At 46.7% G+C, this 14,981-nt stretch overlaps 1 protein-coding gene across 1 annotated transcript in view; it reads right to left on the reverse strand.

The window, feature by feature from the left end:
• LOC115474425 overlaps window positions 1–14,981 on the reverse strand; it is a 439,537-nt gene that overhangs the window by 180,388 nt on the left and 244,168 nt on the right. The window contains exon 9 of the mRNA XM_030209885.1: window positions 10,000–10,018. Coding sequence (XP_030065745.1) covers window positions 10,000–10,018 — 19 coding nt within the window. The remainder of the gene's footprint in view (window positions 1–9,999; window positions 10,019–14,981) is intronic.

The raw sequence follows: 14,981 nt of genomic DNA on the forward strand, positions 1-14,981 counted from the left end.
TGCCTGCGATAATACATACGGATCAAGCGGGGTTTGTACCTGGCAGGTATGCCTCCTCAAATGTTCTCCGGGCCTTGACAGTATTGCAGGGAGTAGGTGGTATCCCAGGGGATGCCATCTTCACGAGCCTCAATGCGGAAAAGGCGTTTGACAAGATCTTGTGGGACTACTTGTTTTGGGTGTTACCCCAATTCGGAATTATGGGAGCATTTCTGGGCGGCATAAGGGCTTTGTATCATAACCCCTCAGCTCAGATTATGATAAATGGAGCGTTATCCCCGGTCTTTGGGTTGGAGAGAGGCACAAGGCAAGGGTGCCTGCTTTCGCCTATGTTATTTGTGCTGTCACTTGAGCCCTTTGCTGAAAAGATTAGAAGAACTGATCAAGTACAGGGTATTCAGGTAGGTTCTCAAGAATTTAAAATCAATTTATTTGCCGATGACATGCTTATATACTTAGATAGGGCCACCACGTCAGTGCCCAAATTAATTGATTTGCTTCTACAGTTTGGATCTTTTTCTGGACTGCGAATTAATTTTGATAAATCTGAAGCCCTACCAGTATCCGCCCCGTGTAAGTGTCAACAGTTATCAGCATTTCCTCTCGCCTGGTCTTCGGGGTCATTGAAGTATTTAGGGGTGTATCTTCATAGAGATCTAAGGGTCATATACAGTAGGAACAAACAAGATAAGTTAGATAATCTTAAAACATTATGTTATCGCTGGCGGGAACTGCCGATCTCGCTGCTTGATAGAGTGGCATTAGTCAAAATGGTCATGTTGCCAAAAATATTGTATCCACTGCAGATGCTGCCCTTGTGGATTACAAAAAGTGATGAAGCATACTTTAAAGGATTTACAGGGTCCTTTCTATGGGCGGGGCGTCGGGCAAGAATAGGGCTAGCTATAATACATCCTAGAGCTAGGGGGGGATTGCAGTTGCCAGATATCCGCCTATATAACGTGGCAGCTCTGCTCCAGTGGATTCATGAGATGCATACAGGAGCTGCAAGATTTGCACCACAATATATGTGGGAGGAGGGATCTGCACCATACTCAGTGTTTAATCTTTTACAAATACCAGCGGGGAGGGGGGAGAGTGTACATCCTCTTCTCCGGCCGTTGAGGGCATGGAAGTGGTGGAGGGAAGGGTTAGGTGGAGCGTCTGGTCCCTCTTCTTTTTTAGAGGCAGTAGATAATCCTTAGTTCCTAGCAGGACAGGGAGGAACGTGGTTTAAGACATGGGCGAGGAAGGGTTGTAGATATGTGGGACAGTTTACGGGGCCTGAGGGCAATGTCTTCCCTACTTTTGAACAAGCGCAGCAGGCTTGGAGCTTGGGGAGAGCAGATGTTCTACCTTTCTTGCAATGGAAACACTACCGTGGGTCCTTACTGTCTACAAGGACAAGTGGTCCTACTTTCTCCCGTTTGGATAAGGTATTTTGTCAGGTTCCTCAGGAGGCAAATAAGCTTGCAGTACGGTATGCTTCGGAAAGGGAGCAGAGAGAGGCTTCCTTTTTTGCTGGCTTAGCGAGGAGGTGGGGGGAGCAGCTGGGAGAAGAAATTACGGTGGATATGCTATCAAAGTATTTTGTGGGTTTTAAGGTGACTCCCAGTGCTAACTTACAAGAAATGCAGTTTAAGCTACTCCATGGTGCTTTCATCACTAGAGGAAGCAAATGGGGCTGTGGGAGGATGACAGGTGTGTGCGCTGCAAACAGCGAGTGGGCTCGCTTGTCCACACTTTTTGGAATGTATTAAACTACATACTTTTTAGGTGGGAGTTCTGGGGGCTTTGGAGCGCATGTTTAATGTTTCCGTGGAATGGTCTTACAAGGTGCTTCTCCTGGGAGACGAGGCGCATTTCACTGATCAAGGACTATCTTCCTCACAGGCGTGCTTTGTATGCGTGGCGCTAATGGTAGCACGGAAGGCAATACTGGTGAACTGGGTAGCAGAAGAACTACCGACTGTTCTGCAATGGACAGCAAAGATGGTACAAATGGCGAGATAGGAGATAGAGAGGCTACTAGTATCCAGACAAATAGGGGGCCAGAAGTATAGATATTTATGGAAGCTTTATGTGGTGTTGTATGTTGGATCTCAACCTTCTCCAGAAGAGGGCGGGGGAGGAGGGAAGTAAGTAGGTGGTGTAGTGTTTGCGGGGGGCATTAACATAAAAGCAAGGTGATATGGATGTTTATGTTGGTCAAGAACTTTTCTATTTGTTTATGTGCATACAACAATGGCAGGGGGATCGTTTCTCAGAAACTACAACAGGATCTGTAAGACTGCTTTTTGATAATAGTAGTAGCACTACACTTTAAATCTGTATTCCCTGCTATGTGTCTGCCAATCTGTAATGCATTTGAAAAAGTTGAGATAACATGGAATGTAATATGTTATGCACCTTAATAAAAATATTTAAAAAAAAAAAAAAAAAAGAAGGAACGGTTCCCGTGGAATCTTAGCGGAGATTGGTGGCGATGCCAGTAATTGGGAAACAAAACGGGAGCTGGGCAGACTTGTACGGCCTAAGCCCTGATTGTGACTGAATAGATAGGGATTGGCTGGAGCATAAATTTTAAGGGGCTTCAACGTTAGCTTCAGAACTTAGTACAAGAACAGTACTGGGCAGACTTCTATGGTCTGTGCCCTGAGAATGACAAGGATAAATCAAACTCGGGTATTCAAATAAAGTATCACATACCATGTAAAATGAGTTTATCTTGTTGGGCAGACTGGATGGACCGTACAGGTCTTTATCTATCGTCATTTACTTCCTCGGGATATTCAGTCCCCTAACATTTTAAAAGCAGTAACTTTATATCAGCCATCAGACAGCATGCATGGGTGTTTGCCCTGCCAGGCCATATCTTGTTCCTTTCCCTGTCCTCTTTCCCCTTACCCTGACATCTATCTACCCTGAGTCCACCTCCTCCCCCTCTCTCCCCTGTGATCCTCTACCCCACCCCCCCACCCTATTCCCCCCAAAAGATATAAACTGCCCACTAACATCATCGTGGGTAGTTAATGGAGGAAGTGTGAGCTGAATACCCCCCCCCCCCCAAGAGGCAACCCACACAGACCACCTGGCTTTGCCCTTCTGGCCCACAATTTCACAACAACAGTGGAGGAGTGGCCTAGTGGTTAGAGTTCCTGGGGAACTGGGTTCGATTCCCACTGCAGTCACAGGCAGCTCCTTGTGACTCTGGGCAAGTCACTTAACCCTCCATTGCCCCAGGTACAAATAAGTACCTAAGCCGCATTGAGCCTGCCATGAGTGGGAAAGTGTGGGGTACAAATTAAAAAAAAAAAAAAACACCTTAATTCACATTTAAACCCTCCCCCCATATTTAGGGAAAACCTCCCCTTTTAACCATCATACAAACCAGTGACAAAAGCAAACAGTCATCCAAATACTTCATTATCTGAGCCGCTCACTACGTGAGGCAAGGTGAACCAAGTCATACAAAACGCCAGCATTATCAGGTAACTCGTGTAGCAGATTGCTGGCGTTGCAAGCGCTTAGGTCCTTTGCCCACCCGTTGCCACTTCGGAGGAGGCACCAGCACTGTGAAATGCTTTATAGATCCTGAGGGCCCAGATGTCTCCTGAGGACCCCCCTCCTCAGGAAGGATCTCCTTAGCCTCCGCCAGCATTTTAATTTGCTGCATCTTCCCATTCTTGTAGAAGATCAGTGTAAAAGGGTGACACCATTTGTAACGAATACGCAGTTCTTCAAGTCGCCTGGTAACTGGCTTTAATTCTGTCCTGCGCTTTAGCATGGTGGCTGCTAAGTCTTGGTAGATTTCCACAGCGTATGAGTCCCATTGGAAATTTGGGGTTTGGCGTGCTACCTTTGCCACCTGTTCCATTAATTTATAATCCTGGAAACATACTATAATATCTTTAGATAGATCAGCCCGCGGAGATCCAACAGCTCTATGAGCTCTTTCCAGCTGAACCGATGCAGGCTCTATCGTGGTTCCAGTTGCAGCCAGCAGGTCGCTCACAAATTTTTGCACAGTCCCCTTGCAATCTAAATATGCAGGCGTTTCAGGGAGGCCTCTAAATCGCAAGTTATGCCTGCGGCTGCGATTTTCTAGATCTTCCAGTTTATCCAGAACCTGCATTTGAGCTGATTGAAGCTCATCTATTTGATGATCCATCATGCCCATCGCCTTCGCATGTGAATCTAGCTGAGTTTCTCTGCCTCTTCAATCCGACAGCCCAGCTCCCTCAGCTCTCCTCTCAAATCAGCTCCCAAGCTTGCCAAGTCTCCCCTAAGTGCCTTCAAGTCGGTCCTCATTTCCTGTAACCATAGCCGCCAGCCGGATTCCCACCACCGCCTCTGGGCTTCCTGCCTCCACTCCAAGCTCCTGCTGTCTCGCCGTCGCGGCCGCCATTTTGTTTCCCACTCACAACATCCCCGCACCCGGGAATGCAAAGCGCGAGAAATCCACCGCTTCCGCTCGCAAACTCATCAACTAGCAGGATCCCCAACACGGGTGCTTCTTCGCTACACCTTTCAGCAGCACGCTTGCCCCCATGTCGGGCGCTTTTGATACTAGTCCCCATGGGTCGCTCGGAGTTTCTTTCCTAAGCGGCCATTCAGCCTGATGTCACTTCCTCCCCTGATGACATCATTTCCTCCATCTGTCGTTATTTACTAACCTATATAATAATTTGCACCTCCAACGTTCCATGTCTGGCTGCCTGGGTTCGTAACATCTCCTGACATCAGCCAGCCGCCAGCGTTCCATTCCTACTCACTGTCCCTCCCTCGTGTCAAGATGTAAAGACGTCAGAGGGCGGAACAGTGACAGGGAAGGGAACACTACTACTACTACTAATAGCATTTATATAGCGCTACCAGACGCACGCAGCGCTAAACACTTGACATAGAGAGACAGTCCCTGCTCAAAGAGCTTACAATCTAGGTAAAAAGGACAGACAAGACATTACGGACAAGGGAATTACAGGGTAAAGAGGAACAGGGAGGAGGAGGGCAAATGAGTAGCGGTTAGGAGCCAAAGGCAGTAGTAAAAAGATGAGCTTTCAGCATAGATTTAAAAACAGGTTGAGATGGAGCTAGACGTATGAGTTCGGGAAGATGGTTCCAGGCATAAGGTGCCGCAAGACAAAAGAACGAAGTCTGGAGTCAGCGGTGGAGTGGAAGGGGGACGACAAGAGAGATTTGTTAAGAGAGCGGAGTTCACGGGGAGGAATGTAGGCAGAGATAGGAGAGGTAGTGAGGGGTCAGAGTGGATGCATTTAAAGGTCAGTAAGAGGAGTTTGAACTGTATACGGAAGCGGACAGGGAGCCAGTGAAGTGACTTGAGGAGAGGGCTAGTGTGGGCAAAACGATTCTGGCAGAAAATAAGTCGAGCTGCAGAATTCTGGACAGATTGGAGAGGAGAAAGATGATTGAGCGGAAGACCAGTGAGGAGTAAATTGCAATAGTCCAAGCGAGAAGTAACAAGGGTGTGAATAGGGGTTTTGGTGGCGTGCTCAGAAAGAAAGGGGCGAATTCTGCTAATATTGAAGATAAAAAAGAGACAGGTTTTGGCAATTTGTTGAATATGAGCAGAGAAGGAGAGAGAGGAGTCGAAGATGACTCCAAGGTTACGAGCCGAGGAGACAGGGAGGATATGAGAGCCATTAACAGAGATAGAGAATGGGGGAAGAGGGGAGGAGGGTTTAAGGGGGAAAATGAGAAGTTGTTTTAACCATGTTTAATTTGAGATGGCGCTGGGACATCCAGGCAGCAATGTCAGACAAGCAGGCAGAGATTTTGTCCTGGATTAAGGTAGAGATTTCAGGGGTGGAGATGTAGATCTGAGAGTCATCAGCATAAAGATGGTAATGAAAACCATGGGATGAGATCAGGGCACCAAGGGAGGAGGTATAGATGGAGAAAAGGAGTGGTCCAAGGGCAGAACCCTGAGGCACACCTACTGAAAGCGGGAGGGAAGTTGAAGAGGATCCACCAGAGTGAACACTGAAAGTACGGAATGAGAGCTAGGAAGAGAACCAGGAAAGAACAGGGCCCTGGAATCCAAGCAAGGACAGCGTATCGAGGAGTAAGGTGTGGTCAATAGTGTCAAAAGCAGCAGATAGGTCAAGAAGGATGAGGATGGACTAGAGACCTCTGGATTTAGCCAGAAGCAGATCATTAGAGACTTTAGTAAGTGCAGTTTCAGTAGAGTGAAGAGGGAGAAAAACGGATTGAAGTGGGTCCAGAATAGGTTGAGAAGAGAGAAAGTCAAGGCAATGGCGGTGAACGACACACGTTCCAGTAATTTGGAGAGGGAAGGGAGATGGGGCGATAGTTGGAGGGGCAGGTAGGGTCAAGTGAGGGTTTTTTTAAGGAGTGGAGTGACAATAGCATGTTTGAAGGTCGAAGGAACAGTTGCAGTGGAGAGTGAAAGATTAAGGATGTGACAAATGACAGGGATGATCGTAGGAGAGACAGTGTTAAGTAGGTAAGTGGGGATGGGATCAGAGGAACAGGTAGTACATTTAGAGGAGGAAAGAAGACAGACAGTTTCTTCAGTAGAAACTTCTGAGAAGGAGGAGAAAGAAGGAGAGTAAGGGGTGTAGACTACGGGAGAGAGAGGTGGGGAGTGTTTGGATGAAAATTCAAGGTTGATCTCACGGATTTTATCATGGAAGTAATCAGCTAGAGTCTGTGGAGAAAGGGAAGGGGGAATAGGAGACAGAGGTACTTTGAGAAGAGAGTTTAGCGTGGCGAAGAGAAGTCGAGGGTTAGAACCATGGGAGTTAGTCAAATGGGTGAAGTAATCCTGTTTGGCAAGTGAAAGGGCAGACTGGAAGGAGTTCAGCATGAATTTGAAATGTGTGAAATCGCCAAGAACGTTCTGCTGAGCGGGCGGATTCTAGAGGTTAGCCAAGGATGGGGTTTGATACGCCTAGTAGGACGGGGCATGAGAGGGGCAACAGTGTCAAGAGCAGAGGAGAGAATAGTATCGTAGGAAGAAATAGCTTCATTCACAGACTTAGGTAGGGTGGTGGTAGAGAGAAGGTTAGAAACAAAAGAGGATAGAATAAAGGGGTCGATAGCTTGAAGGTTCCTAGAAGTGGGGGATGAAATTGGGTGGGACTGGGGAGGAGGGTGCTTAAGATTGAAGGTTATTAGGTGATGGTCGGAAAGGGGGAGATCAGAGGAATAGAAGCTGGAGGGAGAGCAGTTAGAGGAGAGGATAAGGTCGAGACAATGACCACTTTGGTGAGTGGGTGTCGAGGAGCACAGTTGAAGATTGAATGAGGACGTTAGGGCAAGGAATTGGGAGGCATAGGAGTCGGATGGATCATCAACGTGGATGTTAAAGTCCCCAAGGATAATGGAGGGGGATGAAGGATTATGAAAGAAGGAGAGTCAGGCGTCGAAGTCAGTGAGGAAGGATGGAAGAGACTTATCAGGGGGGGGCGATAAATGACTGCTAGACGGAGAGGCTAGGGCGTGAAGAGGCGGATAGAGTGGACTTCAAAGGACGAAAACAGTGAGACTGGGGTGGGAGAAGAGGTTGGAATTTGCAGGAGGGAAAGCGAGCTGACGTCAGGAGGGGTGTTACGAACGGAACGGAAGCCAGCGCCAGCCAGCCAGAGAACATTCAGGTACACATCGAGGGGAGGCGAGAATCGCGGGACATCGAGGGGAGGGAGGAAGGGAAGGGAAGGGGAGGGCACGGCAGAGGAGAATTCACAGACATGGATGGGATGGGAGGACAGTAGAGGAGAGAATCACGGGACACTGATGGGAGGGCAGGAAAGAGGAGAATCGCTGGACATGGAGGGGAGGGGAGGGAAGAATCGCTGGACATGGAGGGGAGGGCAGGGGAGAGAGAGAGAAAAAAAAGCTTACATGACAGCCTTCCTAGGGCCTGTTTCATTGTTGAGGAAACAGTCATGGTTCCACTAGTGAGTGAATAATAGCAAGCCAGTTGACAGTGTATTTGGATATTCAGGAATTTGACAATGTCCTTAATGAGAGGATACTTAGGAAATTACAGGGTGTGGGCTAGGTGGTCATGCATTTTTGTGAATTACAAATAGGCTAAAAGACAGGAAACAGAGTTGAACTAAATGGTCAGTTAGCCATACAGAAGGTGGTTAGTAGTGGTGTGCCTCGAGGGTCTGTACTAGGACCTCTGCTAATTAATATATTTATAATTGATCTGGAATTAGAAGATACAAGTGGAGGTGATCAAATCTTTGGATGACAGAATTATTTAAGACCATTAAAATGAGAACTGCCAGGCAATTATATGTCCCCACCCCCAAATATACTTAAGTCTGGCAACTACAGTGACAGCCCTTGGTTGAAGGCCATACATAGGGCTTCTTCTGAATCCTTGCTATCATTAACCCTGAATCCAGCTAACAACTGTCATTTTTTTAAAAATGATCATGACTCCCTCCTCTTCCTCCACAACATCCCTAGCCCACCAGGGCACAGGGAAGGATACACATTTCATGAGCATCCTAGAGTTCAGGAAAGACCAATGGTTACAGCAGAAGGCTGAGAACTAAGGAAGCTGGGTTCAAAATCTACTACTGCTCCCTGTGATCTTGGGCAAGTCACTTAACCTTTTACTGCTTTATATATATGAACTTAGCTCATAAAGCCTCTAGAGAACAGAAAAATATCTGCTGTACCTGAACATATCTCACTTTAACCTACTCGAGTAAAAAGCTTGAGCTAAACCCAAAATCCTTTCCCCCTTTCAACTTCATTCATCTGACTGGACTGTGTGCACCACATAAAATCCCATACATATCATGAACCACATACCAAAGCGAGTGATTACTGTCTTAGTCTGAACACAGAGGCATCTGAATTTGGAAAAGTTCATCTAGAACTGTTTCAGTAATTCTATGTATATCAGGCCTTGACAAATTCTCATTAAATCTATAAGCCTGCCGAAAACACTAGGAGCCAGCTGCTGAGATCTCTCTCGCTTCTTCTCCACCCCTCCAATGCTGTCCCCAGTGAAGTTTGGGAGAAGGGGATAAGCCTCTCCCAGATCAGCAGTAGTTCTTTAAGGAACTGATTTACTAAGGCACTTTTTCTATTCTGTATCTGTGGGCAAAAAAATACTTTAGTAAATCAGACTCTTAAGGTACCTCTGCAAATCACTGGCACAAACTGGTCTTCCTATGCCCCCCCCCCCCCCCCCCCCAGTCTCTCTCTCTCTCACATACGATCCCCTTCAGCCTTCACCCAGTCTCTCATTCATAACCTCCATCCTTCAGAGTCTTTTTTGCTGTACCTCCCCATCCCCTTGGCCTTCACCCAGTCTCTTTAGTTTATACCCCTCTCTCCCAGCCTTTATTTTGTCTCTTGCTCTCACATCTGCCACTCTCAGGCAACCAATGTGCTTGGGAGCATTCCCCCTTGTCTTAATATTTGCAGAGCTGCCTCAGAAATAACGTGTCATCCACTTTAGAACAGCAATTTTGCTCTGTGTAAGCTTAATTTGGGTGAGCAGAAAGTTTGGGCTGGTCTCCCAGTTTCAAGTTCCACCAAACCATAAGAATTCTCATTTTTCCTGCATTGTACGACTCAAGCTTGAAGACAGCTGAATCACGGTGCAGAGGTGGGAAATGTGTTTGAGGCAGCTCTGCAAAAGGAAAAGATTAAAGGACACAAAATCCCAGGCACCAGGGTGCAATTTCTAGACACCAAAGCAACTTGGCACCAGGGATTTGTTGAGCCCAGTGTTTGTTTTATGAAATACAAGTCAACAGAATGACAATAAATGTGACTATCCAAAATTATAGAACAACTCTTCCATGACTCTATGACTGCCCCCATTTGTTATGACAGTATTTGATTATGGTGAAGTATAACCTGGATGGAGTGGCAGGTGCGAGTCTGCCGCATTATTGAGCAGCCTAGATGGACCATGTGGGTCTTTATCTGCTGTCATATACTATGTACGTTACTATGAATGGTGAAAACTTTTGTACTTACTTTGTCTTGGGCATCCCAACTGAAAAAAAAATATATAGAACATTAAACAAATATACATTTAATTTAATAAGAACCACTTTTATGACACTGACATTCAGACTTTCATAAATGTATACAGTTGTGTGCAAACATTTATTCATACTTGGAAAGGGGGAAATATTTGCAACTACTTAAGTCTAAGCAAGTTTTGAAGATCAAATCAATGCAATTGGATTTATTGATGGCTTTTGATTTGGTGTTGAATATAACTGTTGAATATGTTGAGTGATATTTGAGTTTCAGGTAATGTATTAAATTGATTTACTGGCTTTCTGAAACACCAAGCCAGCCAAGTAAATTGGTAGGGAAAATGTTCAAGTGGCACAGGCTCCCAGCTTTCATCAATTTTATTTAACATCTACTTGAGTGATTTGGGGGAAGATATTTCAGTTGTTGAAAATACAGTATTTCTTATATGCCGATGAGAGTTTTGTTGTTTTACATGTGTTCTGATTTATCAGCAGTGTATAGTTTGATGAGTAAAGTTTTTGATAAGATTTATATATGGATAAATACATAAGTTTTGCCATACTGGGACAGACCGAAGGCCCACCAAGCTCAGCATCCTGTTTTTAACAGTGGCCAATCCAGGTCACAAGTACATGGCAAGATCCCAAAAAAGTACAATACATTTTATGCTGCTTATCCTAGAAATCAGCAGTGGATTTTCCCCAGGTCCATTTTAATAAAGGTCTATGGACTTTTCCTTTAGGAAGCCATCCAAACCTTTTTTAAACCCCGCTAACCTAACTGCTTTTACTACATTCTCTGGCAACGAATTCCAGAGCTTAATTACACGTTGAGTGAAGAAAAATTTCTCCAATTTGTTTTAAATTTATTACTTTGTAGAGATTCACGCAGTGGCATAGCCAGAAGGCAATTTTTGGGTGGGCCTACAGGTTGGATGGGTGGGCACTAGAGTTGCCAACATTTTTGAAAGAGAAAAAACAGCAACCAGATGCACCCATGCTCTGTCCCTACCCCACTCCCCATAACTTCAATGAGGGTTGCAGTGCAGGTTTCAGTGGCTGCAGGCCAATTGAGACCTAAGGGAAGTACAATAGACTGCACTATTCAGCCCCATTGAGTCATGCTCCTCCAACACATATATGGTATTGAAGCCAAACACATTCTGCATCAAGAGAACCTCCTGGCCCTCCACCAACAATGGATACAGAGCACAGCAAGGACAATTCTCCATAAAACTCATCATACAAAGAAATGTTGGTTTCTAGTGTAATCTCAATTACAGACACATTATAAATTAATTTTAAAAAATCTATAAAACAAAAGTCACTCAGAACCTAGAGCAAACCTACCATGCCAACACTAACTTCCAAAAACAAAGATCCTACCTATGAAAAAGAAGTGCCTTAAATATTATAGTGGGGCCCCAAAATACAAATACATTTATCAGGAAAGCTGAACAAGCCAAATTACTACAGAATGCTACATGGAAACTTCATGCTAACAGAATACCTCAGTCACACACACACAGGACATAAATGCCAAATACAGAATAAGTGACCACAAACTCTAGAAATATAAATTAAATGGAAACCCCAAGAAACTAGCCCTTGCATGTAGTACAACACTAGAGAAACAAGAAAGAAAGGCATTTGCTCCTGTGCAAAATATAAAGATAGCACATGCCAGGGATGGTGTTAGGGGTTGCAACTAGGGCAATTGTGCTTGGTTCCTTGGCCAGAGAAAGCCTGCATGCTGGAAGCTGAAGGCGCAGCCTGGTAATGGACTTTGGGGTCGTTTCCAAGATTTCTGTCCGGGATCCCAGCCATGTTTAACATCAACTTTGGCAAGATGTACATTCCAAATCCAACATATTATATTCACAACATTGAAAATAAAATAATTTTTATACCTTTTTGTTGTGTGGTCATTTTATTTCTCAAATCATATTGGTCCCAATCTCTGGTTTCTGCTTCCCTCTGTCTTCTCTTAACTCACTTGCCAGGGTCTCCTGTCTATTTGACATTTCTTCATGTCCATCATCCATCTCTGTTTTCCTACATTTCTTTGTCCAGTATCTCCCCTGTGTTCATATCCCCTCACCCATCATCATTCTTCTGTGCACCTATGTACCCCATGCCCAGCAAATCCCTTCTGTGTTCCTATTCTCCCCCTTGACTGGTATCTCCCCCCCCCCCCCGTGTCCATATACCCCCCTCTCCAGTGTCCAGAATTTTATCTCTATTCCATATCCCTGTTCCCCCCCTTGTCAGGCATTACCCCTCTGTGCCCATGTGCCATCCCCATACAGCATCTCACATTTGTGTCCCTGTCCCCATGCTCCCACCTAATGCCTATCATCTCCCTTCTGTATCTGTATACTTCCCCATGTCCCCTTTCTCTCTCCTCCCTGATCCCCCCCCCCCCCCCCCCCCAACCAGCTTCTCTTCCTCTCTTTCCTTCCCCTTAGGTATCTGGCTCTTTCTCCCAGCATCTCTCTCCCTTCCCTCTAACCCCTCCCATAGGTCCAGCACCTTTTCTCCCTTTGCTCCAGCCCTCCTTGCAGGTCCACATCTGTCTCCTTTTCCTTCAGCCATCATCTGCATATCCAGCACCTCTCCTTCAGCCCCCCCCCCCCCCCAGCATCTCTCTCCCTTTCATCCAGCCCCCATTAGATGTTCAACACCTCTTTCCCTTTCATCCAGCCCCCCAACATGTCCAGCACCTCTCCCCTTCACTTCAACCCTTTGCATATCCAGCACCTCTTCCCTTCCCTCCACCTCCCCCTGCAAATCCAAAACCTCTCCCCTGTCCCCTCTGCAAGTCCAGTACCTCTCTCCCTTCCAACCCTCTGCCCCTGGCAAGTCCAACACCTTTCTGTTCCCTTCAGGCCCCTCCCCTCTCAGGGCCAGCACCTTCAAATCTTCTTTACCCCCCCCCCCCCCAACAAGTCCAGCACCTAGTACCTCTCCCTTCAGCCCACTCCCCTTGAAGGGCCAGCACCCCACTGTCTTCCTCACCCTCCCCGTCCAGCACCTCTCCCTTCCCTTCAGCCCCCTCCCCTTGCAGGGCCAGCAGCATCCCACTAACTTTCTCACCCTCTTCGACACCAGCCGCAGCACTTGCATTTAATGCTGTCGGCACTGCTCCTGTACCTACTTCTCACTTCTATAGCGCTACAAGGCATACGCAGCGCTGTACACCATACATGAAACGACAGTCCCTGCTCACAGAGCTCACAATCTAAATAGGACACAGACAGACAGAATAACTAAGAGGTAAGGGAATTAAAGAGGTGGGGATAAAGGGTTCAGGGCAAGATTCTCCCATAGAACCCACAGGAACCCCCTTCTCCCCTTTCCACAATCACAATCACTAAAACCCCTTCCCTTTCATCACTGGAGTCCCTAGGACCCCCCCTCTCATCACTGGAGTCCCTAGGACCCCCCCTCCCATCACTGGAGCCCCTAGGACCCCCTTCCCATCACTGGACCCCCTAGGACCCCCCCCCCCCAAAGAAACAGTTCCAGTACTACAACCCCCGTCTTCTCCATTACTATAATCCCCAAACGCCCTATTCCCACCGTCACTTCGGAGCTTCCTTGCATCACTACGATCCCCGGGAGATCCTTTTCTTTCCCCATCACTATGGTCGTCGCAAGCTCTCTTGCCGGTGTGCTCTCACCGGGACGGGTCACTGGTGCCGGTGCACTACGGTCCTGTGGACTCCTCCTGCTCTTATGGATCCCGCCCGGTTCGCTCGGCCCTAGTGGAGCTCTGTCAGTCTCCCACCCCCGAGGCAACGCTTACACTTTGCTGATAGCAACTTGCGATGCCGACGTCCTACTCCGGAGACTTCCCTCTGCCGCGCTGATGTAACTTCCTGTTTACGGAGGCGGGATGCGGAAGGCCCCAGAGCAGGACGTCGGCGCCGCGAGTTGCTATCAGCAAAGAGTAAGTGCTGCCTCGGGGGTGGGAGACTGTGAGGTGCGGCGCTGCGGCAGAAGTGGGAGAGGGCGAGGATTGATTGGATGACACGGATTCTGGGTGGGCGGGCCTGAGGCTAAACTGGGTGGGCCTGGGCCCACCCAGGCCCACCCGTAGCTACGCCCCTGGATTCACGTCTACACGTTCCACTCCACTCAGTATTTTATAGACCTCTATCATATCTCCCCTCAGCAGTCTTTTCTCCAAGCTGAAGAGCCCTAGCTGCTTTAGCCTTTCCTCATAGGGAAATTTTCCCATCCCCTTTATCATTTTCATCATCCTTCTCTGTACCTTGTCTAATACCACTACATTTTTTTTGAGATGCGGCGACCAGAATTGAATACAACATTCGAGGTGCAGTCACACCATGAAGCGATACAAAGGCATTATAACATCCTCAATTTTTGTTTTCCATTCCTTTTCTAATAATATCCAACATTCTATTTGCTTTCTTAGCTGCCCCCACACAATGAGCAGAGGGTTTCAAAGTATCATTGACGATGCCTAGATCCCTTTCCTGGTCGGTGACTCCTAATGTGGAACACTGCATTATGTAGCTATAATTCGGGTTCCTCTTTTCCACATGCTTCACTTTGCACTTGAACGCCATCTGCCATTTAGATGCCCAGTCTCCCAGTCTTGTAAGGTCCTCTTGTAATTTTTTACAATCCTCTCGTGATTTAACAACTTTGAGTAACTTTGTGTTGTCAGCAAATTTAATTACCTCACTAGTCACTCCCATCTCTAGATCATTTATAAATACATTAAAAAGCAGCGGTCCCAGCACAGACCCCTGGGGAACCCCACTATCTACCCTTCTCTATTGAGCATATTGATCATTTAACTCTATTCTCTGTTTTCTATCTTTTAACCAGTTTTTAATCCACAATAGGACACTACCTCCTATCCCATGACTTTCCAATTTCCTCTGCATTCACACTTTGTCAAACGCCTTTTGGAAATCCAGATATACAATATTGACCGGCTCA

The sequence above is a fragment of the Microcaecilia unicolor genome, chromosome 1 (genome assembly GCF_901765095.1).
Source record: "Microcaecilia unicolor chromosome 1, aMicUni1.1, whole genome shotgun sequence".
NCBI lineage: Eukaryota > Metazoa > Chordata > Amphibia > Gymnophiona > Siphonopidae > Microcaecilia > Microcaecilia unicolor.